This window comes from Ammodytes marinus, assembly GCF_949987685.1.
Source record: "Ammodytes marinus genome assembly, chromosome: 14".
Lineage (NCBI taxonomy): Eukaryota > Metazoa > Chordata > Actinopteri > Uranoscopiformes > Ammodytidae > Ammodytes > Ammodytes marinus.
The window spans coordinates 24653317-24680974 of NC_137218.1; the positions used below are offsets into that span (position 1 = coordinate 24653317).

At 41.2% G+C, this 27658-nt stretch overlaps 1 protein-coding gene across 4 annotated transcripts; it reads right to left on the bottom strand.

Moving 5' to 3' along the window:
- Positions 1-5004: 5004 nt before the first annotated feature.
- On the bottom strand, positions 5005-27658 carry bbx (BBX high mobility group box domain containing). Of its 4 annotated transcripts, none has more exons than XM_080041423.1 (16): positions 27612-27658; positions 21440-21520; positions 17680-17851; positions 16840-17094; positions 16265-16469; positions 16107-16174; positions 15822-15896; positions 14967-15047; positions 14341-14406; positions 12755-13571; positions 11346-11478; positions 10983-11140; positions 9322-9411; positions 8678-8872; positions 7248-7446; positions 5005-5960 (listed from the first exon to the last, which is right to left on the bottom strand). In XM_080041423.1, the coding sequence occupies exons 3-16, from the start codon at positions 17836-17838 to the stop codon at positions 5882-5884; spliced, it is 2580 nt and encodes an 859-aa protein (XP_079897549.1). In that variant the 5' UTR covers positions 17839-17851; positions 21440-21520; positions 27612-27658; the 3' UTR covers positions 5005-5881. The 4 variants fall into 4 exon arrangements, with proteins under 4 accessions (XP_079897549.1, XP_079897548.1, XP_079897547.1 ...); XM_080041422.1 differs by having other exon boundaries at positions 8678-8875; XM_080041421.1 differs by having other exon boundaries at positions 16840-17097.

Below are 27658 nucleotides of genomic sequence, written 5' to 3' on the forward strand. Positions count from 1 at the left end.
AGGGCGTGGTCATGTGACACAAAAGTCACGTGAACAAACCAGCGTCAACTGCGATCCTGAATTTAGAAATTACTTTGAATCAATCCAAATGATTTAGCCTACCATAAGAAATGTGCTCATACAGTAAATATGTTTGAATAACTTTTTAGAGAAATGTAATCTTTAAAGCCATTCTTTGATGTTTATTATTTTATTTATTATATTAGCGTATTACTTTTATTTTATCTGTTTACATATGTATATGTTAGTGTGTGTGTGTGTGTGATCTGTTTATATGTAGAGCTATACAAGTTTGTATAATGTGACTATTTTCTTTACATTTTGTATTGCTGTTATTATTTTATTCATTCATTTGCACCTGAATGATGTTGTTCTATGATGAAGGACGAGTGGTTAAAGTAAGCTGGACTTGATATTGGCTCACTTAAGATGCCTAAATGTTTTCTACTAGTGTCTGTACTGTGAGTTCTGTTAACAAGTTGCAATACAGAACAAATGTATGTTATTGTCAAACCTTAGTGTGTCAGCACCCACTTACTTTAATCCATTCATTATTCAACATGATGCAGGGGCTTCTGAAAAATAACTTTCTGTTAACTTCAGATTTAGCAACACATATTTTGCAGTTCTCCGTTTCTTTTGATTCTGCCTAGATCAAGGCAGAATCTGAAACTATGTTCAGACATGAATAACCAGAGCACTTTATGTGTGGTAAGAAATAAGATACATATAAATGTAGTAGGCTATAATGCAATAAGATATTTATAAAACATAGTTATGTTTTTTCTTTCATACTTACACTAATAACATATCCCTGTAAGGAACTTATGACCAACCATGTCCACTCTAGCTGCAGGTGCGTAAAAGGGTAAATCAGGTTAAGATGCCCCCTTAAGAACAATCTTTATTTTCTTTCAAATTATAAAGAGTTTAAATATTATTTTAGTATTTACATGAGAAGCCTGTGTGCATTCATCTTCATTGATTATTTGTGATTCAAAGTTTTATATCTCCCTCAATATGAATTTTCATAAATAAAGCATTTGGACTTGTACATATGCACACATTTTGATTTCCTTTTAATGATTAATTACCAATACTTTTCAAATATTAGAAAGGCCGCTATCATCCAGGGATAGAGCTGGAATGAAAATTGGCACCAACTAGTGGTCAGAGGGAGAATAACACACAGCCCAAGTTTACCCTACAGTTCAATGAGGGCAACAATAGGTTTGAAATATCAGCATAAAAAAACAAGCGTTTCACACAGAATGTAATAGATGTTATTTTAATAGGTGTTCAAGATGTAATAGTTGCGTCAGCAGAAAGTGTAAAAGGAATAATAGTTGCATCAGCAAACAGTGTTATGACATAAGAGTTGTGGGTGGGGCGGGTTTGGGTATAAAGGGTGGGTGGGCGGGTGACTGAGGGATCCCTCACTAAAGCAGGGGGTTCCAGTAAGGCAAGGCTGCATTAAACAACTGGGCTGTAACAATCAAAAAACAGATCAGTCATCATGATTACAAATAACATAAATTAAGATTAAGCACACGCTGTTCAAAAACTATCAAGAGGGAAGAGACTTCAAAAGATCTGGCATAACCTCTTCTTCACAAAAACAAAAAACAAAAAAATAAGCCATGATCTACATTCCAGTAAAGGGTAGATACTTGTATACACGTTCATGTATAAATGGATGCATATCAGTTTAATATCTTATTGTTTTTTTTTTATTCAGCTAAACCTATAAAAAAGGAACAGTAATAAATAAGTTGAAACGCAAGCATTCAATTGCTCTACATCTGATCGCAGGAGGAGTGTCCCTGCTTTATAGACTGTCCTGAACAGACATTCACTTTTTACTGTAAAGGATAAAGAAGTAGCAAACCTAGGGGAAAGCTATTGTCCTCCCACTCAAAATGCAACAAATCTCAGTTATCAGTTTCTCCAAGTCCCCTAGACTTAAAAACCTCTCCACATATCCATTGAGTTTCGCAGCGCAGCAGCTATCCCGTCATGAGAACCGTCGGTTGGAACAAACTATGCACCTAAGGAACAGTATACCATCATAGCATACATACAGTACAATCAAGACTGAATTAGAAAAATACAGGTACAAAATGATTACATTCAAGAAGACAGTACTAGCACAAAAGGGTATTATAGTCATTTAGGTAACTAATATAGGAATTTCAACTTTATAGAAGCATTTTCTAGATAGAAAAAGTGAGTGGATGGGCTAATGACAGTATTATGGCTGTTTGGTAGTCGGGTGGATTTGTTATTGACTAGATATTTTCTCGCACACATGATCGTTTAAAATGCATAATTTCCTTAGAATGGGTAAAAATTATAGATTTATTTTTTCTTCAAAGACCATGATTCTTTTGGTTTGGGTCATAAGGTGCAAATACTGTATATTAAAAGAGGCATTGAGTGGCGCCCTTTCCTTGCACTTCATTCCAACTGTAGGTTCAAACGCCAAGGAAATCCCATTAGACACACAGGATGAATTGTGCTGATATTGTTACCTGAAGATTTACACACCTAAAAAATGCAGTGCAACTGTTCTGCTAGCTTTCCTTTTCTAAAAAAAAACTAAACAAAACAAAAATAAAAGAGGATTTCCATTTGAATATATCTTTCCCTTTTCTTTGGCAACTGTCAATAAACTAACTTGCTATAAGCAAATATATCTCTGTCTGTTTTTTTGGGGGGAAGACAATTTCTCTGTCTTTGCAAAGGACTACACTGATGACCAACCAGTGGAAGAACTAATTAAGATTTACTGCTTGGACGATGTCATCCTTGATGTAACTTTCTCTCATATTTGTCAAAAAAATATACATACTGTTTATTGTTAGGATTATCATAAAGCAGACTGTGGTTAGCCTTAAGCTTAACTGTGAAAAATCTGCAGTTAAGTTTCGATTTAGGGACAAATTTAGAGGGTTTAGAAAGGTGTTGCATATACTGCACTATTAGCACACAAGGGCCTACATAAGCAAAACATTATTACCAAGTTAACAACACCTTGATTTAGGAAAAAAATATATTTCCTCGATGCATGAGTTTCTCTAAGACGCATTTGTTATTTGTCTGTCCTGTCATTTAGTGTCAGAAAAAGCACTCTGGACACAATCTTAACACAAGCCAATAGGGGACGCGGTCGCAGTCAAACAAACACACACCTCCAGAGGTGCCAAAAACAAGCCTATTGTGTAGAGACGCTGCATTTTATCTCAGTGCCTGTTTAGCTTAGCAAGTAAGCATAGATGCATTCATCGCCTATGAAGCTTGATCTTCTCCACAACATTCTTTATTCAGTAAACTGAACTTCAGGGGAAAACCCCCAATGAAGTTCATAAAGAGGACCACACACTAACAAAAGAATAATCAAATAGAAAAAAAACAAAAGATCTATAAAAGTTATAAACGTGATCCATTCTAAAATGAAAAATTCAAAAAGGTGCACTACGCAGTTTCAGTGGAGGGGGATTTGTTTACATTTGCAGAGCCTGCAGTATATTTCCACTACATGTAATTCTTAGTTTTGAATAATTTATTATCATAAAATCCAAACTAAATTAGTTTGAGGCATCGTAACCAAACGTCAGACTAGAATATGTTTGTAAACCAAACTGTGGGCCCTGCTGCTGTAAACAAAGACAGTGAAACAGTAACTTTTCAGAAAGCTTTCTAACTTCAGACAGAGATCACATTTTCCTGTGAGGAAAGTTAGTTTCTGCAGTTATGAGAATATCCCTTAGAAAATGATCACTTCTCTGACACACCGAAAGTTACATAGTGCACCTTTAAGTATTGGTCTACACAGAGGAACAAGAGGCTTCTGGGTAAGGAGGTAAGGGGCTATTGCTGCTTGGGGGAGTCTGTGAAGCTCTCAGTTAACCTCCATTAGCCTGTGCTAGCTCTTCTAGGTTCCACCAACCCTTTAGGAAGACAAACAAACTTTGCAACATGACAGCTTCAACCCTTCTTTCTCTTCTCACTACTACAGCTGATCAACTGTAAACAAAAGTCTGACCAAGACAAGAGACATGGAAATGGAATGATTCGGACCAAACACATTAACAAAACAAAGCCAAAAAAAAGAATTAGAGAACACCAAGTTGCATCTACGGTAAATATAAATACACCTAAAATAAATCAAAACATTGATTGCATGTGACCTCTGAGTAGACCATTACTTGGCAATAAAATCTCAAAAGGCCAATGGGGAAACAAAATGGGGGGGGGGATTATTATCGAATGCCTTGTCTTCATTAGCTCTGAGAGGAACCATAGCATAGTGTGCTTTGTTTTCCACACTTAACATCGATATCTTGTTTCTGCACGGAATCAGAAAAAATATATTTCTGTATTTTTTTTTTTTTTTTACTTTACTAAATTGCTCATTTTATGAGACATAGAGAATAACATTATTTCATAAAACAAACGATCCATTTAAGATTGACAAACTCCTGATCCTTTAGGTTGGCTTTAGCCAGGGGCCCTGTGGACCTTGAAGACACTATTGAGAGGCTATGGTGTGAGAACACTGTGACCCGTGGAGACAAGGCATCTTTATCACGCAACTCAAAACTTCAGCTACAAATTAGTGCAGTGTTTACCATATATATAAACAACACAAAATTAAAACAACATTATTCCATTAAAAAAGTCGCACGCGAGGAATTAACCTTCCTAATTGCTACGCAAAACTGCAATAATATCAAGTATTGACATAAAACTGCATTTCACTATGCAAATATGTTTACACTGACTTTAGGACTGCGATGACATCGATGCAAGAAGCCGGTTGAGGGGTTTTTTCGCGGCGGCAGAGCGGGTCTAGGCGGGAGGGTTAAGGCTATATTTGAATCATTTTCACACAACTTCCCTACACAAGAAGCTGTTTCTAAGACAACCTACTGTCTCATAAGCTTGACAGGGAAACTGTACCAACTACTCAAAGACATAAAAGGACAAACACCCTCGGCTAGTCAACTCTAGCTCAGGTGCAATGGTATGAACAGGTCTTACACATTCAGTCTAACGTGATTATTTGTTGCTACCTAACACTGTTTTTACAGTAGCATCGTCTTGACATACATCAGCAAATACTCGACCATGATTTCCTCTTAGTTTGGAGTAATCAGTGTACCACAGGGACACACTCAGCGAGTAGTTGTTAATGGAGGTCTATCCATGATCATTTACCCTGGTTAAAAGTCATTTTGGGCTGAAGCTGGAAGGAATGGAAGGGATAAGAGCTATTCAAATACAGAGGTATTCTACCAGAGGCGGAGGGAACTCTTCAGTAGGCGTGTGTGTGTGTGTGTGTGTCTGTGTGCGTGTGTGTGTGTGTGTGTGTGTGTGTGTGTGTGTGTGTGTGTGTGAGGTAAAAAAGGTAACAGAAAGCTGTGTTCGTCTATATCAAACGAATGCAGTGTGTTTTTTTCCCTACCTAAAATGCCTAAAATGTTTTCTAAATGCAAGACTTGACCTTAAAAACGGCGTACAATAAAACCCATGATAACCATCTCTATAAGGGAAGCCATGCACTGGGGGGGGGGGGGGCAGCGTGGTTCTTCCACAGGCCTGAGCATCTAAAGGGTAAGGGGGGCGGAGGGGTAAGAGAATTCAGAAATGCATCCTTCCTCTAACCAAAGGAAGGCTTCAGGGGAAACACTGAGATAGCGAGGGGGGAGACAGTCTCTTCCTCCACCACAGACCTGATGCTCAAGCTAATTCACCACAAAGGGAACGTCCCAAAACGTCCTGATGGAGACTCCCCCTACCGTAGGGTTATCACCACTGAGGAAAGCAAAGCTCCACTGCCAGTGTCCATGTTGTGTCTTCTCATCATAGCAGCAGAGGTTCACTGGTCAGCACAGGAGATGAGGACTGGAGTCTGGGCCAGCTCTTTCTTCTGACCGTCAGCCAAGCCTCTCTGGCCTCTGGAAACAGGACATCAAACAGAGACATCAAAGGTGTGTATTTGCTTTTTGAAATAGAAAGCATACAGAAGGTCTGCGCCTGGCTTTGCTTTAAAGGGCACCTTTTATGCATAATGCACATGATGTTTCACCATTAATATGGGTCCCCGGTGTGACTAGAGATTCCCAAAGCATGAGGAAAAAAGCAACCCTCTCTTTTTTCTCCATCTCCACCTTTCCCACCTCCACCTTTCTCAAAAACAGTCAGATTTCTTCCCAATATGATGTCACATGGGGAGAAGCCACACCCCGTGATTAACAACCTCACTTAGCACTACCTCCACCTGTGATAAGGAGACCCCCAGATACCTCTCAATCTAACTAGCAGTTAGATTCAAACCGGCAGTTAGGTGCAGGGCCAATCAGTGCAAACAAATTTAAAGGGTGTTTTGGACACTATACCCCATAAAAATGATGGGGTATGGATTAAAAACCCAAATAACAATGTGACTATGTGACCTTTTATGTAAGTGATAATATGCTAGTTTAAGGGTGGTAGTGTGTACTCAGCAGTGTCAGTAGTCATTATAGGGGTCATTCCTTGTGGTCAGATCCACAAGGAATGGATTGCGCGTGCTCAATAGCTCAATGATTTGCAGAAAACTAGTACCCACAATATTCCCCGTTTAAGCACAGTATCCACAATAGAATTTGCACTTCCTTGGCAGCTGAGCACAGTTTGCCTTCCTTTTGCGTTTACGTGAATAAGCGGATCTCTTCCCAGTTTATTATATATATACTGTATATATATTTATACAGTGAATGTGTCATTTGTAAAGAAGAAGCCCTTATTGAATTATCCTGAGTTCCGTCAGAACTGTTTTATTTTAAAATCTGATATAAGCACACAAAGCACTTCCCCAATTTTAGCACATAATTTTTGAAAATTCCCCAATTTACATACATGCAAATGGGTGAAGTGCACAGGTGTCTGCTTGGAAGTGCAGTGTGTGTGCATTTCCACCTTTGCCCATGCTTTCTGAATATTTGTCTTCCTGGCAAATGACCCTGACAGGATATTTAGAACTAAATAAATATATTGTATATTAAAATGCTCACATGCTAGCAAAAGAATAAGACTTCTGATAAGATGTGAAGATCCACAAAATTAACCTTTTTTTAAGTAAAGTAACATTATTGTGAATAGGCACACTAAGGAGATTAGATTGAAAGCATACACTATATTGAGTGAAGCATATGTTCTAATGCACTCAACAGTGTTGTGTGGACACTAAGCTGTGTCTGTACCTGTGAACGTTTTCCATGGCGGCCACTTCAGCGAGGGCGGCCAGGCTGAAGAAAGCAGGTAGCTCGTGTGCTACGGGGCTCCGCTCGGCCTCCTCCGCTCCTGGATCACTGTAGCACCCTTTATCATTATCATTGCATAAGTTCTGTTGGGGTAATGGCTTTGTATCCTGTTCCTGGGTCAGGTCCTTAGTCTTGTCCTCTGCAAAAACAAAAAAGATAAATTAAGTTAGCAAAGCATTTTATATAGAATTATCTTTTCAATGAATCAAAACTTTAATGTTAAAACTTCCACTAAAAAACATTTAAATGAGACAAGACATCACTGTCTGTTGTGCTGGGAAAAGTACAGCTCAAAAGTACAGTTTTGACTCATTCTAATAATAATAATAATAATAATAATTGATAGGTTTTATATAGCGCTTTATTGCCTAGGCACTCAAAGACGCTTTACAGGGTTCCTGGTTCAATTCGTTCACACACAGTCATACCGGTGGTGGTAAACTACGAGAGTAGCCACAGCTGCCCTGGGGCAGACTGACGGAAGCGTGGCTGCCATTCAGCGCCAATGACCCCTCCGACCACCACCTCAAACATACAGCAATCATACACATTCACACAAGGCAAGGTGGGTGAAGTGTCTTGCCCAAGGACACAACAACCATGACACAGGTGGCCGGGCTGGGATCGAACCGCCAACCCTTGGATCGTTGGCCAACCCGCTTAACCACCTGAGCCACAGTCGCCCCTAATGACTATCTATTTACTTTATTAGGATCCTGATTGCGTTTCCACTGCTGACAATACCCTTACTTGGTAGGCGGGCTTTATACTGGACGGCGATAGCCGTGGCCAGAGCCGTTGAACAGCACTGGCCCTTACAAACAGTCCATGCTCTGGCCTCAGCAGAAACTTAACTATGGTGACATCATAGCAGCGTGACAGTGTAGCCGGCAATTCATTCCATAAAGAGGAAGAACGCGACAAATTAAACAAAGGGCTGTGCGTCACTTTTCTCTCACTCTTGCCAATGTGACAACACACACAGCGGTTTATCTCTTGCACGGAAATGACTAGTCTGTCGACCAATCTGCGTATTTACCGCAGTGTGTACCTCCACCCTTTTTACCCAGCTTGGTACCCCAACGAAAAGGGTGTCAAAAATAGGTACGGCATGGTTAGCGTATTTTGGTAACTTTTCCAACTTTTGCAGTGGAAATCCAAATAAATGAGGTTGAGTTTTAAAAAACAAACCCAAAAAAAGGAATATAACAAAAAGTCTATCTTAGTATAATCTTATAAAGGGATTACATAAATGATATGAGACAAATGACGGGTTAACACGTTTTGTATTAGGTATTTTCAAAATGAGACGGATATAGACAGACAGATGTTTCTGATACCACACATTAATCAATGGATCAATAACTCACCCTCCACTGGAGACACACTGCCATCTGCTGTGCGCACCAAGTGTGTGATCTTGGTCTTCCTAGCCTTCCTCTTCTGGCTACCGACTAGCATCTCCATACTAGCGGTGCCCTGGACATCTGGGCACAATATGGCAACAGGGGCACACGATTTGGCTTTTGAAGCTGACTCCACTATGGTGGAATCACTCTGTACCACTGCTAAAGAGAAGAGGTTCAGAGTAGTTTGAGTCAGTTGAGCGTTTACACAAAAAATGTAATGGCACAAATTAGTTTCAGTTACTTAACATGGAGGTACAAAAGTTCTTCATTCATTTGCGGACTGTCAGTGTGATCTAACTAAATGAAAGTGTGTTGTTTAAATATAAATAGAGCAAGATGAAATGTGACTGTAGTGTATAAACTACAGTATGAAGTACATGCATTTTTAAACGTCAATGAAGACCGTTCTTTTGGGTAGCTCACCCTTGATTCATTAAATGAATGTTCTGTAGGTAACTTCTGCAAGTCAAGTTCATTTTACCAAAGGAAAATGAATGGCAATAATCTAGATATTCAAAGTGTTGTGGTGATAGGTAACTGTTAGGTAGGTAACCTGAAAAGTTTACATCTCTTATAAACAAAAAACAATCAACATTCTAGTTCACCTTTGTCCACTGCACTTGGTTTCTCCTTTTTTTGTTTTTGCTTCCTAATGATCTTGTGGAATGAAGTCTTTTTCGGAGATGGAGATGACCCTGATATAGCAACAAAAAAAAATAAGAAAAAAAGAAAGAAAAAAGAACATGGGAATGCTGTGTTGTTATGGATGACAAGTGTTTCTGTTTGAACAAAGAGAGAGAACAGAGGGGTATACTACGAAGCAAACTCAACACAGCCTGGCTCTCTTTTCTTGATCTGGTTCAACATAACACATACCCTCGCTCAGAACTAAGTTATCAACCTCTTATGTTGAACGAGGGTTTCAGCTTCAGGCTCTGTGCGCGTCCCCATGAGAGGGGGCGTTTGACCCGTCATTTGACTCTGCTTCCGCAGACTGGACTGATATTGTGCTGCTAACTTTATACAAACTGACTGATTACGAGCAGCTGAGTAAAAAAAAAAAAAGTGCGTCGCTGACTTCACTCAAGAGGAAGAGTTTGTCAGTCTGAATGATCACAGAACAGCAGAAAACAGAGAGCCGAAAAAAACTCTTACTGCAAATAAGGAGAGAGTGGAATGTTGTCAGAAAATTGGGCTACTGAATTGATTAATTTATTTTACAGATCGTTCTCGCAGTGCGTAAGGTGACATTATAAAGCAATTAAAGGTTGAACTCGGATTTAAACAGTACACCATTTAGCCTAGTTGATAATCCTACACTGATTTAAGTCTGACAATGTCCCCTAATGAATAGCATATGTGGAAAATCACTTTAGTTTTGGGCGACATCAAAATTAATACAATTTTGATTTAGGCTAATAGCCCTTTATTTGCATCTTATAAATACCATTAAAATAAATATCCTAGATACAAAACCTGTAGTCTGTATTTTCCGGACAAATATGAATCTACTGTGAGAAGCTTAACCTGCGAGTCTGCAGCGATGTCCGAACTGTGACAGCTGTCACGTCCCAACTGTAATCGCTACTGATGAAAAGAAAGAAGCCTACAGTGAAATAATGTTGCAACCTGTGATTTTATGGAACGCTTCATTAAGAGCCAGTGTGTGTAGATCGCCAGGTAAAATCATTTGAGGTGAGAGTGGCGCTGCATAGCCTACAGTAGGTCTAGGCTATTTTACATTTTCTGCATCAATAACTGTATGCATGTGGCAAAAAGCCGCAGCGCGATGTTACAGTTCACTCTAAGCCTTATGTCACGGCTTCGTTTCGTTCATTTACTTACTGATCAATAAGTTTACTGATTTAACTAGTTTACTCAGTGAGAAGTATCGCTCAGACAATATAGTCAGATCCGCGGGATTTCAAAAGGTGTAGTTTCCTTAAAGGGCAGCGCTCTAAGAGCCAAATTTAAGCTCAAACTCTGGAACAAAAACTGGTCTGGGGAGGTTAGCCGTGCAGCCTCTGTTACCACGGTGATCTAGCCAGGTAGAAAGAGAGCCACCTTTCGTGATACTGAAAACTCTGGCTTTAGACTCAACAGACCTCGCTCAGCCCTTAATCTGGCTTCGTAGTATACCCCTCTGGTCCTGAACACAACACAACAGTACAAGCAGGTGCAGAGCGGCTCATGGATGAGATGAGAGGATATTTAAAGAGCAGTCATTGTATTTTGTCTTTGAAAATCTTTGATTTTGTTTTGGTACCTTTTACAGCTTTAGGGACTTCCTCTAGGACCGGGGGGCTGTCTGGCTTCTTCTTCTTGGCCACAGCAGCAGCAGTCCCCTTCTTATCAAACGTCATTGGGCTGTACTGAGGCAGGCTGTTGAACTTCCTTTCAAACTCCTCCTCCAGTTTCCCCAGGCTGACGAGACAAGTTCACAGTCTAAATGGTTGGGCATCGATAATTTGTCCGGAATGTTTTTTTTTTCCCCCACTCTACTTGGTTGGTTTGAAAAAGGGCTGGTTTCTGTAGGTCTTCACAACCGATTAAAATGGTTCAACAAAAAACAACACATTCTATTATAGCATTACAATGTAGTCATAAGAGGAGACACGGCATGACTTACCCCGCCGAAGATTCCTCTTTGGACTTGGATTTTTTCAGCTTCTTGGGGTTATTAGGTCCCATCTGAGCAATCGGCCAGCTGTCATCACTCCAGTTTGCGTCGTGATCTGAACCACGGAAAGCCCCTCGTTTACCTGTAGACACAAGCACGACAACTCAGACATACAGGAGAAGATTGTTCACAACACAACACACACAGATTGGATTATTCCTACTTTAATTATTAAAGGTGGAGTCAGTGATTCTAGAGAATGCTTTTTGTCAAAGTGTCTTTTTGTCAAAATCAGTGAATATCTCCTTAAGATCTGCTACCTGCCCGTACAGACTGTGCGCTGAAAAAAAAATCCAGTGTTCATACGGGCATGTTGATAGCTACGGTACTAGGGTTGCAAAATTTGGGGAATTTTCAAAGTTGGAAACTTTCCATGGGAATTAACAGGAATTTATGGGAATTAACGGGAATTTGGGGAATTAACGGGAATAAACGGGAATAAACGGGAATTTACTAAATTTAAAGCAAACCAAATGCACTAAATCCTTCTAACTATGTCATCTAAGTCCGGGAAAACGTTCTAGACTGTAAAAAGCAGTTTTTTCAACTACGTTTTATAATATTTATGAACATTTAATTTCAAATCAGATAATTTTTTAAGTTTATTGAGACACCCAACTTGATATCATATATTGCTTTTTACTAGACCAGGTTTACAGAGGCTTAAACAGTGATTTTAAATATAGTTGGGGAAAATATATTTTAGCATAATCTTGGCTAAAACAACCAGATTTCATGCAAGTACACTTGGCAAGTTGCACATAGCACACTGCTTACTGCAGGGGTACTGAGGCCACAACCCCTACATGCACTGTGCATTTGTCCATCACATGGGGGGCAATTTACTTTATTTATTGAATGGATGGGGTCAGACAGTAATATTTTACTCAACATTGATCTTTTTGTTGTTCAGTGAAATTATTGATTGTTCTTAAAATAATCAAAACTTGATAAAGTTCTACTTACAAATAAATCTGTTCAAATATGTTTTTTTTATTTTATAAGTTTGCATGGATGTCTGCCTATGACAAAACATAACGTTTATATGTTTCGATTAATGTTTGGATATAAAAAAAATAATTTAAATGAGCGCCATTTAGTTACTTCCTATAATTCCCAATTTTGAATATTCCCAAAATTCCAGAGCGAAAGTTCCTGTGGAAAGTTTCCGGAAATTTACCGGAAACTTTCCACCCCTTTGCAACCCTAATAGCGACGGTGGGCCCCTCTGTTTACCAACGAGTTTACAGAGCCTAGGCTGTGTCGTTACTAGACAAACTTTTTTTGTTATTTTCACAACAAGCATTCTACAGAATCATTGACTCCACCTTTAAAATATGTTGATTCAAATGGGATACCTCTGTCTATGTTGGCTCTCAGTGATGTCAGCATGCCCTCGGAGACCAGGGTTTTATACAAGGCGCCTTTGCAGCTGCGCTCTGACTTCCTGGAGCCTGAGCTGGACTCACAGGTGCCATCACTGGCCCTCTCCTTCCCCTTGTCCTCCTCTTTAAACTTAGCGGGTGAGGGGCTGTGGGGGGAGTGCTGCTGCTCTGCCACGCTGTCCTGAAGGTCTGTGCTTACTGTGCTAGCCTCTTGGGCTTCTTCTTCTGGCTTTGGAATAACGGTGGTCAGCTCTTCTTTCATCTCCACCTCAGAGGGACTGTGCTGCTCACACTGCCAGCTGTCCGTCTCCTCTGTCTCTTTGACGGATGTCTTGACTTTGTGCTTGCTCTTCTTTCTGGGCACACTGGAGCTTCCAGCAGTAGGGGCACTCTGGGTCCTCTTCCTGGGCTTCTGCTCCTGTGTGTCGTCCCAGCCTCCTTTGGCCACCGCCTCGATGGTACTGAAGACACTGTCCACGCTGGACTCTGGGTTGTTACACTTCTTGACCAGCTTCTTAGCTGGGCTAGACGTCTCATCGTCATTATCGTTGGCCGCCTCCTTCTTCTTACCCTTGTTTTTGACACGTGCGTTTTGGCTGCTGGGCTGAGGGGGAACATGGGCAGAGGTAGGCGAAGGTGAGGGGGCTGGTTTGTGAGAGGAAGGAGGTGGTGGGCCGGTGTCTGCTGTCTCCTCCTTGATCTCTGGCTTGGTGCTCTGCTGAAGAGAGGAGCTGTCCTCAGGCGGAGAATCCTCTACCTCCATCTTACCAGCTTCAGACGCTAAGCACATCTGAACCAAATACAAACAAAAAACTCAGTGTTACAAAATGTTATTTAAAATGACCACAACCGTTACTCCTAATAATACATTTCTTCATTTTGATAACTCATTTTGTTTTCAAACGGTTCAGAAACTTCCACAAATTGTATTGTATATCTATTTCGCTATTACGTTAAAAAAATCTTCCTGAGTTAAACAACAGTAATGATAGCAGATGGTTAAGATAAACTAGAACTACCGCCTGGCACTTATGCCTCCGTGAGGCATACAATAGTCGAACAGTGAAAGTACAGTGTTGGTAGGCAATGCGTTAATTAAAAGGTAAAGCTCCTAGGAAATTACAATCAGGTACAAAGACATTGCAACCTGAAAATGTCTAAGGTCACAGTGACCTTGACATTTGACCTTCCAAATCAAAAGGAGTTTATCCTCGAGTCGAGATGTGATATTGGGCCACATTTTAAGAAAAACCCTTAGAGCGTTCATGAGATATTGCACAGGAATGGCCCGGACAGCTAACCAAAAACATAATGCCTTGGGCCATCGTGGTGCTGCTGTATACAACGGTAAAGAAAAACTGATGATAAAGTGAAGCGATGGTGAAGATAACCAAAGATAAAGATAACTCATAGTAAAGTAAAGTGATGCTAAAGATAACTGATAACAATCAGTACAGTCACAGTTGGTGTTTTCATAGTTGAACATTCTTACCAGTCGTTCTATAAAGCTGTAATGTGCTACTTAAGATAAGCTTTGTCCAAACTATCACATGTCTCACCTCGGCCAGCTGGAAGAGAGCCGACTGACTGCATGCTTTTCCTTCAGGTGCCGCAGAGGGAGAGGCCTGTGAACATACAACATGCTTTGTCACTTCTTAGTTCTTTAATGAGATATCACACTGCCTAGATTTCTGCAGATGCACTATTCAGATTTTTACTGAGGATGGAGTATGTTTGTCTGACTCGTGCAGTGGCCGTTAGGGACGTGCATGGGCCACTGCTTAGATTTTGATGCGCGTCTATTCATGCTGTTACGGTAGCGTTGCACTCGTCCTTTTTTGCCATGTTCCTTATCCATATGACAATGCAAAAGTTAATTTCCTGACTGAAATGTTGCATTTAGAGTCCTAGGAGCTTATAAACAGTGTGTACAGAATAGAGGGTGCACTTTTTAATTTCCGATTATCATCACAAAGTTATTCTAAGCTGCAGCGATGGCATGATGTTGCAAAAGCATTGACTAGAATTGTCATAATGAAGTTAGAAATCCATAGATACTTTTAAGGTCGATGAACTATCCCTTTATTTGTAAGTAGCACTGTTTAAACCAGAGGGGACACATGGCAAGTGCTACATATAATTAATATTATTGGAACATCGTTAATGAATTGAAATTCAAACATACCTCTGCCAGTGGGGAAACAGCCGGCTGGACCTTGCTTTTAGTCACATCAGGCACTCGGTTGGGTATCGTCCCAGACAACATCTGTAGAAAGAAAGATGTTAAAAGATCAAAAACAAGTCAGCTCGGCTTAAATACATATCAGACATCAAACATATCAGTGTTAAAGTGAAATCTTCAAACTGGGACATACTGGGAAAAGCAGAATCACTCTAAAAAGGTATATTATTATCGAGTTAACGTATAAGACTCTACTGTTGTAGCTGCGAAAGGTTTAGAGTCATGTTAACAACTTTACATGGCTAAACATCATAAATTATTTGTTGATTATAGTTAAGTTGAGTTAAGTTACTTTATTAGTCAATGGTTGGTTACATTGAAATTTTTCTTTTCGCATATCCCCTCTCAAGTTACCACACTGCGGAGGGGGTCAGAGCACAGGGTCAGCCGTAGTACAGCGCCCATGGAGCAGTTTTGGGGTTAAGTGTCTTAAGGACACAATGGTAGAGATGGTGGGCACCGTACAGGTAATACCAGCCACTGCTACTTTTACAACTAACACCCTCCTGTCTGGTGCCGGGGATCCAACCAGCGACCTCATGGATACTGGTCGGCCACCTTTCCTCTAGGCCAGCCTACCACCCCCATGCATAAATAAGCAGAATCCACAAAGGAACCATTAACCGATGCTCTCAGATGAATAGACGTTGAGTAAAATGGATGCATAGTGTCGTACTGTAGAAGAATAAAAGTAAGATAAAATGGAAATTATCTTCTACCAGAGACAGCCCAACCTCAAGTATCTGGTCTTATACCGTATACACCGAGTATAGGGACACAGCCTCAGTCAGAACTCACCTCTTCCTTATCCCCTGGAAAGGAGCTCCCTTCGCTGGCTGTGTCAGGTAAACTAGGTTTAGTGCTGGAAGGGATCTAGAGGGGGAAACAATACTGCAGTTAGTAGGGCTGTTAAAAAAAAAAAAAAAAGGAACTTCTTGAAATTCAAAAGAATCATTAAAAAAAACACAAACTTTTTTGTGCAGCAGATAACTAACATCAATTTAAATGTCTTTGAGGCCACCTGTTGGAGAGCTGGTGAATTACAAGGATACACCCATTGGTGGCCTCTTAACAGTGACCTACCTCTCTGTTTGTGAGGGCATGTTCCCCAGCTAACAGCAGCATGCTAAGGCCTCCCATCTTTGTAGGATCTGACAAAAGAAAATGACAGTAGTTAGAAAAAACAATCCTACATTTTTTTCATGTTGTCACTGAACAAAGACATCTTAAGTTATACACACCTGCCATGGCAAAGTTTAACTGTGGCATGCTTTCAGTTTTGGGCACTTTTTTGGCAGTGGTGGAGTCCTTGGTTGAGTTGGAAGAGAAGGACCAAACTTTTTTGCGGGCGTTGTTGACTGGCGGACAGGAGGGGCTCTTGACGGGTTTGCTGGTGGTGGGACACCACTTGTAGCCCGGGTTTGCTTTCATAAAGGCATCCTTGTACTGAAAGAAAGGATTGGGTTAAAAGATAAATCTGTGTTGGAGATTGTGTCTGGTTTAAATCATTAACTGTAAATCCAAGTATTATTCTATTCTAGTATATTATATGACATTAAAGTATGATGCCATACAGTGGCCTGGCATCATAAACACACAATCAACCAACTGTCACTTGGATGTGTCTAAAAAAAATCATCTTTTCAATTCAATCCTGCCATATAACATGGGACATTCATAAGGTCATATGGAGTAATATAATGGCCGATGATAATCACAACCCACTAAATAATAAATAGGATGTGACTTCAGAAGCAGCCTTAGTTTCAAATGAAATATTGTTAATACGGATACAAACGTCAGAGAGCAGTCTCACCTCCTTGGCCATGTCAGTGTATTTCTGCTTCTCTGTGGGCTCCAGCACGGCCCACCAGTCAGCCAGGATCTTGGTGGCTCCGCGGTTGTCCAGGCGAGGGTGTTCCTGTCTCACCAGGGAGCGGTGGCGTTTACAGAAGAGGAGGAAGGCGTTCATGGGCCGCCGCGCCCGCTGTTCGCTGGAGTCCTCCTCCACCTCCTCTGTGGTGCCTGCACACTGCAGCTGTGAGGCCTGCTCCGGCTCCACCAGCACTGGCTGCTGACAACAGATAGGAAACTGTGAGGGCGCACTCACACTTGGCCCGGTTGATTAGTTCCATGCTTTTAGGCCTGTACTTACTACTCACACACTGATTCAAAAGTTCCGGGCCAAATGCAAGATAGCTTCTTACCAATACGTCACTATGTCGCTCTTAATACACGCAGGTTTGGGGTTTTGGAGCATATTTGTATGAGATTGTTGTTGAATACTTTACTTCCGGACAAATTTGCAGACCAACGTGAACCATATTGAACGTATTAGGTTGCGGGGAACAGTCACATATGAATTGGCATTAGGACCGCCGTCTATACGTTTGCTCGTGCTTGCTCGTACATTAGCATCCATACCGTACCGAAGCACACTTCTCAACAGGGCCAAGGAAGTGTACCGTGCTTGAGCGCGGTATGGAGTTCTAACACTGGTAAAGACTTTAGCCGTCAATGGTGCTTGTACAATGCTGTATCATTCATCTTACAGTACATACATATTTTCCATCCTATGTCCGTGGTGAACAGACAGCTCTGATTAGTTCTATACAGACATGAGTATACGACGTGTGGAGCCATCAAACACACTTACCTTCTCCAGCTCTTCTTCATCGTCCTCTTCCTCCTCCTCAGAGAAGTCCAGAGCCTTCTTGGAGAGGAGCGGATGCCACTGAAGGCATTTGCGTTTGGGACGCTTGCCAGTGACCTCCCCTGCAACAGGTGGCTCCTTACCTCTCCCTCCACCCTTCATGGTACTACCGCACCTAACAAATAAAGAAAGGGCAAACCATAAGATCATGTCTGCACAAAACATGCACAGTAAAACATGTTACTGTACCTAACATGCATTAGTTAAAAAAAAGTATCATAAATAAGATAATTAACAACATATGAACAAATTATTCAGTAATAACTTAGGAAATAGTTCTAAGAATGATTATTCAAAGTTTAGTTGATGTAAGCGTTTTATTTGATTAGATCGGAGTATTGAAAAAAACTAATGTTGAGATAATGACTGTTAAAGATGTTTGTATAAGAGAGATATACAGATGCAAACATACTAGGTGTAGTACAATAAACACCTAAATGTTCATTTTGGACCCTTTATTTATACACTAATAAAAGAATACATGTAGCAAAATAGACAAAAATCTCTAAACGGACGAGTGCTTGAAAAAACACCGTTTTTGCCTCCAGTGACCCGCCTTAATTCCAATAGATATTTTGGTGTGGACTTCATAATGGCAAAGAATAAAGAAAAGGAATCTCTCAGGCACTGGATTTTTTAAAAGTTGTATTTTGCATAAAAGGCTACATTTCCCAAATAGGCAAGTACACAGTACCACAGATTAGATACTGATGTGTTATAAACTCACTCTTAATGTGCTCTTCAGTACTGACACTAATGTAAACAATAATAAACAACAGTCATTTGTGTACGTGTCTGGCTGCCAGCCGCGGAAAAAGAAATGATAAATGCCAGAATGATCCATGTGCCTTGAGACGTTATAAAAGCCAGCGATAAAACTGTCTCTAAAACCTTTCAGCTGCAGCTTCTTGCAGCATTAGCTTTCATTTTACATCCATGTGAAGAGGAAGCCAAATGATCCCCCCACTGACCATCATTTCATTAGCCTTAATTTGCTAATATGCTAATTCTCACTCTTAACTTGCCTTGGAGAACCCTACTTTGGGACCATTGAGTAACATTATACTGAGCGGCAAAGCATGGTGATTTATGGCAGTGACTTCCACATTGAATTAGATACCGCCCACTATCATATCAGGGTCTACAAGGTTACAGAGGAGCACTTAAACATGACAAGAGAATACCCATGAATATTAAGCAGAAGACAATTCAAGGATGTTTCTCTGAGATGGCAATGGGATCAATACAATCAAGGACAACTCTAATGATTTTCATCCATGACTTATTTTCCTATGTATCCGAGTGCACTTGTTATGAAGAGCATTGGTGTCACTTTTGATCCCTTCCTTTGCATTCAAATGACATATTAAAAGATACTGTATTACTAGAACCTAGCTTTCTTTTATCTATAACAATACAAATAATACATTCTATACTAACGCTGTCTGATGCTCAAACCCTGGTACATGCCTTTGTCACTTGGATTATTGTAAAATACTCTTTACCAGTTTACCCAAATCTAGAGGAAGAAGTCTCCAACTTGTTCAGAATGGGGCTGACACCAGAACATTTGACCACATTACACCTATCCTGTCCTCCCTACATTAGCGTCCTATCCAGGCTAGATCTTAGATTGTAAAGTGCTACTGCCAGTGCCTACATACAAAATATTGCATGGACTAGCACCTTTTTACTAATCTGACCTCATCCCACCTTTTTTTACCAGCATGCACCCTTTGTTCCCAAAATGCAAACTATTTTATTATTTGTTTTTATGCATTTGTTTTTCATTTTACTATTGTTCTCTTTATGCACTTTAACGGTATTTGTTATGGTTGCCCACATCAACAACCTATGTGGGTTTGGGAAATGCCCACTGGGGCATGCAATCCAATTTCTGGTTATACAAATAAACGTGACTTGACTTGACTTAACAGCTGTAGCTATGGGAGAAATTAGGAAATAAATTCATAAAGAGCTACAGCTGCAAAGTTTACAAGTGGACAGAACTCTTCAACTCTAAAATTGTTTTACCAAAATTTAAAAAAGAAATAATCATGGGAATTCAGGGCTTGCCAAGTTAGTGTCCCAAAATGGAAATCATATTTCAAATAAATATTTAACCGGATATTTTACGAGATGTAAAATTTGACACAGGATCTTAAAGGTGGAGTCAGCGATTCTGGAGAATCACTTCTTACCAAAATCAGTAAATATCTCCACCTGAACCATAAGTTGTTCGTACTGTTTGCACACTGAAAGAAAATCTGTTGTTAATACACAGCCTAGACTCTGTAAACTGGTATGCAACAAAGGGGGCCCACAATAGTTAGCAACATGTACAGGGCCTAGGCTGTGTATTAACTCTGGACTTTTTTTTTCAGCGCACACACTTTGAGTAGGTACAGGTAGCGGATTGTGAGGAGATATTCACCGATTTATTAAACAAACATTTTCTCCAGAATCGCTAAATCCCCCTTTAAACTCCAAAACATTATTGGTTTTAGACTACTGAGCGACATTATATTAAAGCTGCTCGTTTGTGAACTTGAGTTTTCAGACACATCGTTGTGGCTTTGTGTCGTCACTGACAGGTGAAGGAAAGTTTTGGTTGGGTCACAGATAACAAAGTCCCAACTGAAGGTTGGTACATTAGTCACAGACAGATATACTGCAGGCAATGAGTTCACTAAAGGTGGGGTCAGCCATTCTGGAGAAAAGGCTTGTTGTCAAAATCAGTGAATATCTCCTCACAATCTGCTACCTGCACCTTCTGTGTATGTGCTGGAAAACATGACCCAGTGTTCTGTTCATACACAGCCTAGGCTCTGTAAACTGGCATGTTGCTTCAGCTATGGTGGGCCCCCTTTGTTTACAGTGTCAAGGCTGTGTATCAACACTGTTTTGTTTTTTTACAGCGCACACACAGTATGAACTGGTAGCAGATTGTGAGGAGATATCCACAGGGTTTGTCAAAAAGTGATTTTGACAACATTCTCCATAATCACTGACTCCACCTTTAACTGTGTATGATTTGGTGATTGGATTCTTTCATGTTACCACGTTTCAGAGGGAAAGGGTTACATAGAAAAAGGAGAAAAAATTGGAAGACTTATTCAGAACTGTTATGGAGGACATAGCAGTAGAGTACAGTAATTGGATTTGCTGTATGGGGCAGTACATCTTTGACCCTTGCACTCTTAAGTGTAGTGTAATGGACCGGAGCTTGTTCTTATTCTGTACTCATTAGGCATAACTATGTCAAATGGAGAAAGAATACATCCATAACAATGTTCTGTTCTGTTATTCTTGGCTGCAGCAGGCCTGCATGTTACGTTATGTTATGTGCTCCCACACACACACACACACACACACACACACACACACACACACACACACACACACACACACACACACACACACACACACACACACACACACACACACACACACACACACACACACACACACACACACACACACACACACACACACACACACACACACACAGCTCAACATTGTTAATTAAGCATTTCTGTATTTTTGTTTTTTCCTTTATTGATTTTTATTTCTGGGCTTTCTACTAAACATGACACAAATGACATTTTCTATCAATGACTGAATGGCTTCGTAATGACTGTATTCTTCCAGTGTTTGTGTTAATGGTGGATGCCGAAGTGAAAAAAACGGGGGATATACTTACAGAAGAAAAAACTATGGAAATGCTGGATGATGAGTGATGAAGATGAATCTGCCACAGCCTTTGTCATGCAATGACGATGACCTATAAAAATACACAAGACACCGCTCTCAGTCATGCGTTATACACACTGTCATCTCTGCAGCACATTGATTCCCAACATGATCTCGGGCTGCAGGTTATGGCTAAAAGACGCGTGCAAAGCAACTTTACGAACAGCATTAGTTGAGTGACACTGCATAGCTTTAAAGTGCGGTGGTGGTGGGACATTTTGTCTCGTCTGATTAGCGATCACTTCAGTCGTACAGTCGATCTATCCGCCCTTGTGGCCAATAGCAAAAAACATGTAGGCCGAAACCCTGCGACCACTGGATGCATTTCATAAATATCACACAGCTTCAATGAAGCGGGCACAGTTGCAATGAGCATTTCGCTGCGTTGTGTTCACAGGTAAAACTGCTGATGCGCGAGCCGCCTGTCTGTCTTGGGGAAGTGTGAAGTGTTGAGCTACTGTGTGTCGAGCTTTCACAATAACACCGCCAATGTATGAGCTTTGCGAATAAACGACCCGTTTGCCTACCTCGCGTGCCCCCCTTACGTTAAGCACACATTTTCATTTCCGTGCAAAAATGTTGTCGATCTGAGCTCTTGACGAGACAGACAGGCCGAATGAGAGTCCATCTTGCTTTGGTTTGGAAGGAGAGAGAGAGAGAGAGAGAGAGAGAGAGAAAAGCCTAAGCAAGTACAGTACAGTCAGTAGTGCTGCTTCTGGTGGTGGGGGCAGATTTCACTCCTGTCAAACTCTCCCGATGGACAATGTCGTCGAAATGCCCCTCGCTCCCGAGGACAAAAACATCCACAATCATTAATTAAAGTGGGGATTTTCTGTCCATGCACGTGCGTCCGTGAGCAATGTTTTGCCGAACAGTATCTCCATTTTCTAGCAGTGTTACTAGGAATTAAAAAAAAAAAAAAAAAAAAGTAGCTAGTTAGCACTGCTAGCTCCACAGCCTGTGTGTGTGTGTGCTAACTGGACTGGACGCGTCACGGCATTTAACGTGCAAATGGTTTCCGAAACACTGTAAGCTTCTTGAACAGCTGCTGATAAAAAAAAAAAGCCCCATAGACTAAATGGTGGGATCGATCGACTTGTCTGTGCGGTTTCAACTGTTCGTAACACACACAGCAGCGCAGGTTGGTGGCTGTATTTGATGCGGATAGGAAGAGAGAGAGAGAGATGGGGGGGGGGCATACCACCTCACTGAGAAACAGTTGCCTGGCCATTTATTTAACACGGCGATTTTCAAACACGAGTGAAGAAATATTTTAGCAAGGCCGTAACGGTGACAACAAGAGTATACTGGTCTATCATTGATTCATTGTGGACGAGGAAACAAACACGTTGAAATGGGGGCAAAGCGGAGCAGGCGGACATCATGTCCACGGCAGCGATAATAACTATTTTTCAGTGAGTGACTGAGACGGGCTGAGCGAGCAGCGAGCAGCGACCGACCGGGTTTTAGAAGGAGGAAATCAATGAAAGTACAAGTTATCTGTCACGAGCGTCTACGTAATGTCTGAACGTACCTCTAAAATCCTGCTCAGGTACCGGGGGGGCCCTCTCATCATTGGTGCCGTCCACCTTTTTTAACTTATTGACACATCATAACAGTTCAGCACTGGCTGTATCAAACACAGACTCTGCCGTCAAGTCCGTTCAAATCAGGCACGCGCAAACCGGAAGCGTAGCCGTTTGTCACCAAAATAAAAATTAAACTTTTGCACTCGAAGTGGCCTAATGAAGCACCATCGCCAATACATTTCTGGAAAGTTTGAGCCCTTCAATTAAGCACAACTTCCAATACAGATATCCCTCCAAATCAGGCAAACATTGGTCTTTTATAATAACTAATGTGGTTTATGGCCTAGGCCTACATACATTCATTAGGCTATCATGAAGTAAGTTATGTGTGCGTGCCTCAATTATACATTGTCTCAGGACTGATTAATGGTCAGCTATGTAACTGGGAGAAATCCAGAAGTCCCTTATGGCAATATGTTACCTTAGCCTGGCTCCGCCCGCCTACCTACTTCCGGACAAATTTAATTTTCCCTTCAGTAGTCAGTCTGGGGACGGGGCGTATTAGTGGGATTCTGCTCAGGCAGATTTCTGCCTGTCCAATCAGCGAACAAAACGAGTGGCTGCGAACGATGACGTCGAAGTCGCGCTCCAGTTTCAGTTGAATGCTGCGTTCCTTTATACTCGGAAGAAGGAGATTTCCGACTTGGTACCCTAGTTCCGACCTGTCTGTGTTCCAGTGCATCTGCTCGTGAAAGTATGGACGCCTACAACCTTTCTCATCCAAATAACTAAACGTTAGGCTCTAGCAAGTTACTGTTGCCAGGTTGCCGGTAGATCCATAGACCACAATATGTAGTGAAGTCGGAAATTTCCGAGTTTCCTGTACAACTGAAACGCACCGCCAGAAGCCGGCTCATGACACACGTGACGACCAAACGTTATGCGATTGGTTGGCTAATCCAGAGTGGCACTGGGCAGATCCAATAGTTTAAAACTTCAACAGACACCCGCCTCCAAGTGAGTGAACGTTTGCCAATTACAGCACTTCCAGACCTTCTGTACAAATGAAATGAAGTACGATGGTCTGGTAGCACCAGGCTAATGTTACCTAACTTACACAAGGGAAAACCAAGTGGAATACACAATGCACATTTTGAATTTTCAAAATGTGTTTTTGTGTCTTCATTAATTTCTTACAGAAATAACTTGACGGAGTGATTGACGTATTTAACCATCCGGTGTGTGTGTGATGACGGGTCGTTATATTAATATTAAACAGCGCGCCGCATTTACATTAACAGCTTGGTAATGGAAGGGCTCCTAGACGTTTACATTGTGCTTGATTTTCTTTCTCACTGTTTTTAATAGACTAGTCATCCCTACAATATATGAGACTGTCTCCAGCGACCCAATACGTCCACAGGCGCAACGTAAACTACATTTAAAAAAAAATTGCCGTCAGATTTTCGTTGGTCTGATGTGGAAATGGAATGTTTGGTAGAAAACATTCAAAAACAATTGTTTAGCCTACAGGTAGGCAGCATATGCTCCTAATCCCAAACCTGCACGCATATAGACGTGATGACGTAGGGCAAAAGCAATCGTGCCCAGGCCCCGATTCTTTAGGAGCAGTGTGAGTACAGCAGTGTTTCCCACAGAATTTTTTGAAAGTGTGGGGGGGACGGACCCCGACCCCCCCTAGGAGGGTCCGGGGGGTATGCTCCCCCGGAAGAAAATTTTGTACCTTTTAAATGTTAAATGCATCAATCTGGTGTACTTTGAGGAACACTATTCCTATATAAATGGTGATTAAGATGGAGTTTAACACACTTATCAATGGTTAATGAATAAATAATTTTCTATGATACACATTTGAGCCATCAAAAAAATTAAGCAAAGGTGGTGGTTACCTGTGGTTCAAAAGAGTGAACACAAGCGCCCTTTTGTTTTATTAGATTGTTGAATTACTAGTACTCAAATAACTGTGACTACAATCACAAAGGATAGCTCACAATATTCTTTCCAGCAGAGGGTGCTCTGCTGGAAAGGCAGCAGGCGCGCAAATTACCCACTCCCGACTCGGGGAGGTAGTGACGAAAAATAACAATACAGGGCTCTTTCGAGGCCCTGTAATTGGAATGAGTACACGTTAAATCCTTTAACGAGGATCCATTGGAGGGCAAGTCTGGTGCCAGCAGCCGCGGTAATTCCAGCTCCAATAGCGTATCTTAAAGTTGCTGCAGTTAAAAAGCTCGTAGTTGGATCTCGGGATCGAGCTGACGGTCCGCCGCGAGGCGAGCTACCGTCTGTCCCAGCCCCTGCCTCTCGGCGCCCCCTCGATGCTCTTAACTGAGTGTCCCGCGGGGTCCGAAGCGTTTACTTTGAAAAAATGAGAGTGTTCAAAGGCAATACAGTCAAAGCGCGTGTTGACACCGCAGGGGGAGGGGCTGATTGACTCGGGGAGATTGAAGCCTCGATCCCTCAAGCGGCGCTTTGATAATACAGTACGTCCATGATTGAAGGAAATATTGTTTCTTGAGATCACAGCGCGAATCACACGTTAAAGATTTTTATGCGCAAATGCTATTGTTTCCAAGTGAAACTCGCGCATTGCAAATGAAATGTATACATGTAGCCTATATTTTTTAAATAGTAAAATATACATATATAAAAAAAAAAAAAAATTAAAGTGTGGCGGGGCAAAATGAAAGTGTGGCGGCCCGCCACGGAATGATACATTAGTGGGAAACACTGACAGGCCAGCGGAGGAGTGGAGAGGGGGGGCAACCGTGCTTGGGTACGGTACAGGGCAACTTTGCCTAGTGTGAATGCGCCCTTTGGGTGAACCTCATGTGAGAAGAACGTTCTCTTGACTCATTGGTCAGATGTGTCTGGGGCAAGACTATTAATGTAGTTCCTTAACTGCTCTATAATTGATGTCAGAATTTCCATGCGGAAAACTACAGGAAGTAGATAGTTTTCCTAATCCCATAATGCATAGCTCACATGCTGGCTATGTGAGCATGTTACGTAGTGCTTCCTGCAGTTGGGTCGGACAAGGTGCGCACGTTTTCACCACAAGCGAACCACACCAGAGTGTGTTTGGAAGCGTACCAAGATCTCCTCTTCAAGCATGGTCTGAGTACACTTGTTTGGTCCACTTTGGTGCACACTCGAGTGTGATTGCTGTGTTCTCGCCTGCTCAAAACAAACGCAGCAAAGGTGGAAACGAACCTGAGTTTGTTTCAATCGAACCAAACACACAGGAGCCAAACACATGTATCGGCCATTGAAAAAAAACATGGTCGACCACTACTCAGGTATTAGTAGTGGTCTAGTAGTAATATAACTATTTTTTTAAAATGTGTACTTCCCAAACATATATGCAAAAGCAAAATGTGTTTGGCAAGTAACCCTTGTGGTTTGTAATTGTTTAGGCAATGTAAGGAAAGTGTATTTGTGTAGTAACCTACCTTCCAAAAACAAGGCAATGCAAAGTGTTTCACATAAGATGTCAAAGGGTTGAAGAGAAGATGTAGTCTAAAAGAAACACAGGGAATGATAAAAGACACATTTAAATATAGTTTTGAAAGAGGAAAACCAAATACAAAAAAAAGGCACAAAAATGAAATATTACCAATAAAGCATCTGGGAACTAGGGCAAAATGATCCAGTAAAATGATGGATTCTCATCATTTGAAGGAGGCTGGACTAACTACTATTGATTCTGTATGCCCCTATTGTCACCATTGAGGCAACACGAGAGCTTCAATTTACACATAGGGATTTCCAAAATGACTATATCCGCCCCTGATGCCTAGAGACCAGAGAGCAGTGCTATTATGTTGGCCTTGTAGTCTACTGATATTCTTGGGCATGGACTGTAGCCTATATTAGCCTACTATTGTACTTAAATAGGCCAATAATGTTGTTGCACACAATGGACGAAACTTGCCCCTCCAGTGGGAAAGGAAAGTAGGAAGGAAACACTTGAAACAATTTATTTGCATTGCATTCATTTACATCTAACGACGTGCCGTATGAAGTCCATGCTTTTATTTGTATCATGTAAACCGGAAGTCAACATTGTCATTCTATCACGCTTGACAGTGGTACAGAATCGCAGCACTTCACGAGATGATGAATGTTACTGTCGAGGAAGAAGGCGACATATCAAACGACGTCAACACAGACATATAACACCGTGGTGCGGTGATTCTGGCAGAAACACACACTTGTTCAGTCACATAATGTTATAAAAAACACTTTCGTTTTCACCGAGGTGGGGAGAAAAATTCTCTCATCTCGGCTATATCCCTCCCCTCCCCCGGTTTGCAAAGTGTTCGTACCATACAGACTGGCCTGTACTCGCTAACAACATCCCTGACCCAACTTTAGCTAGGTCCGACCGTCAGAACTTCCCGAAAAGATGCGGGCCACAACAGCAAAGCCTAATAAAGACTTATTAAACGCCAGTTACATTTTATCTCAGTTAAGTGACTCTACTTGTTATAAGCTTCCTGGGTGTTTGTGCGCGTGATAACTGAAACAAATTGTTACAGTAACAAATAACGGTTGGTCAACGGTACATACCTGCCGGTGGCAACGTAGTGAGCGAGTAGCTAGTTGCTTAAATCTTC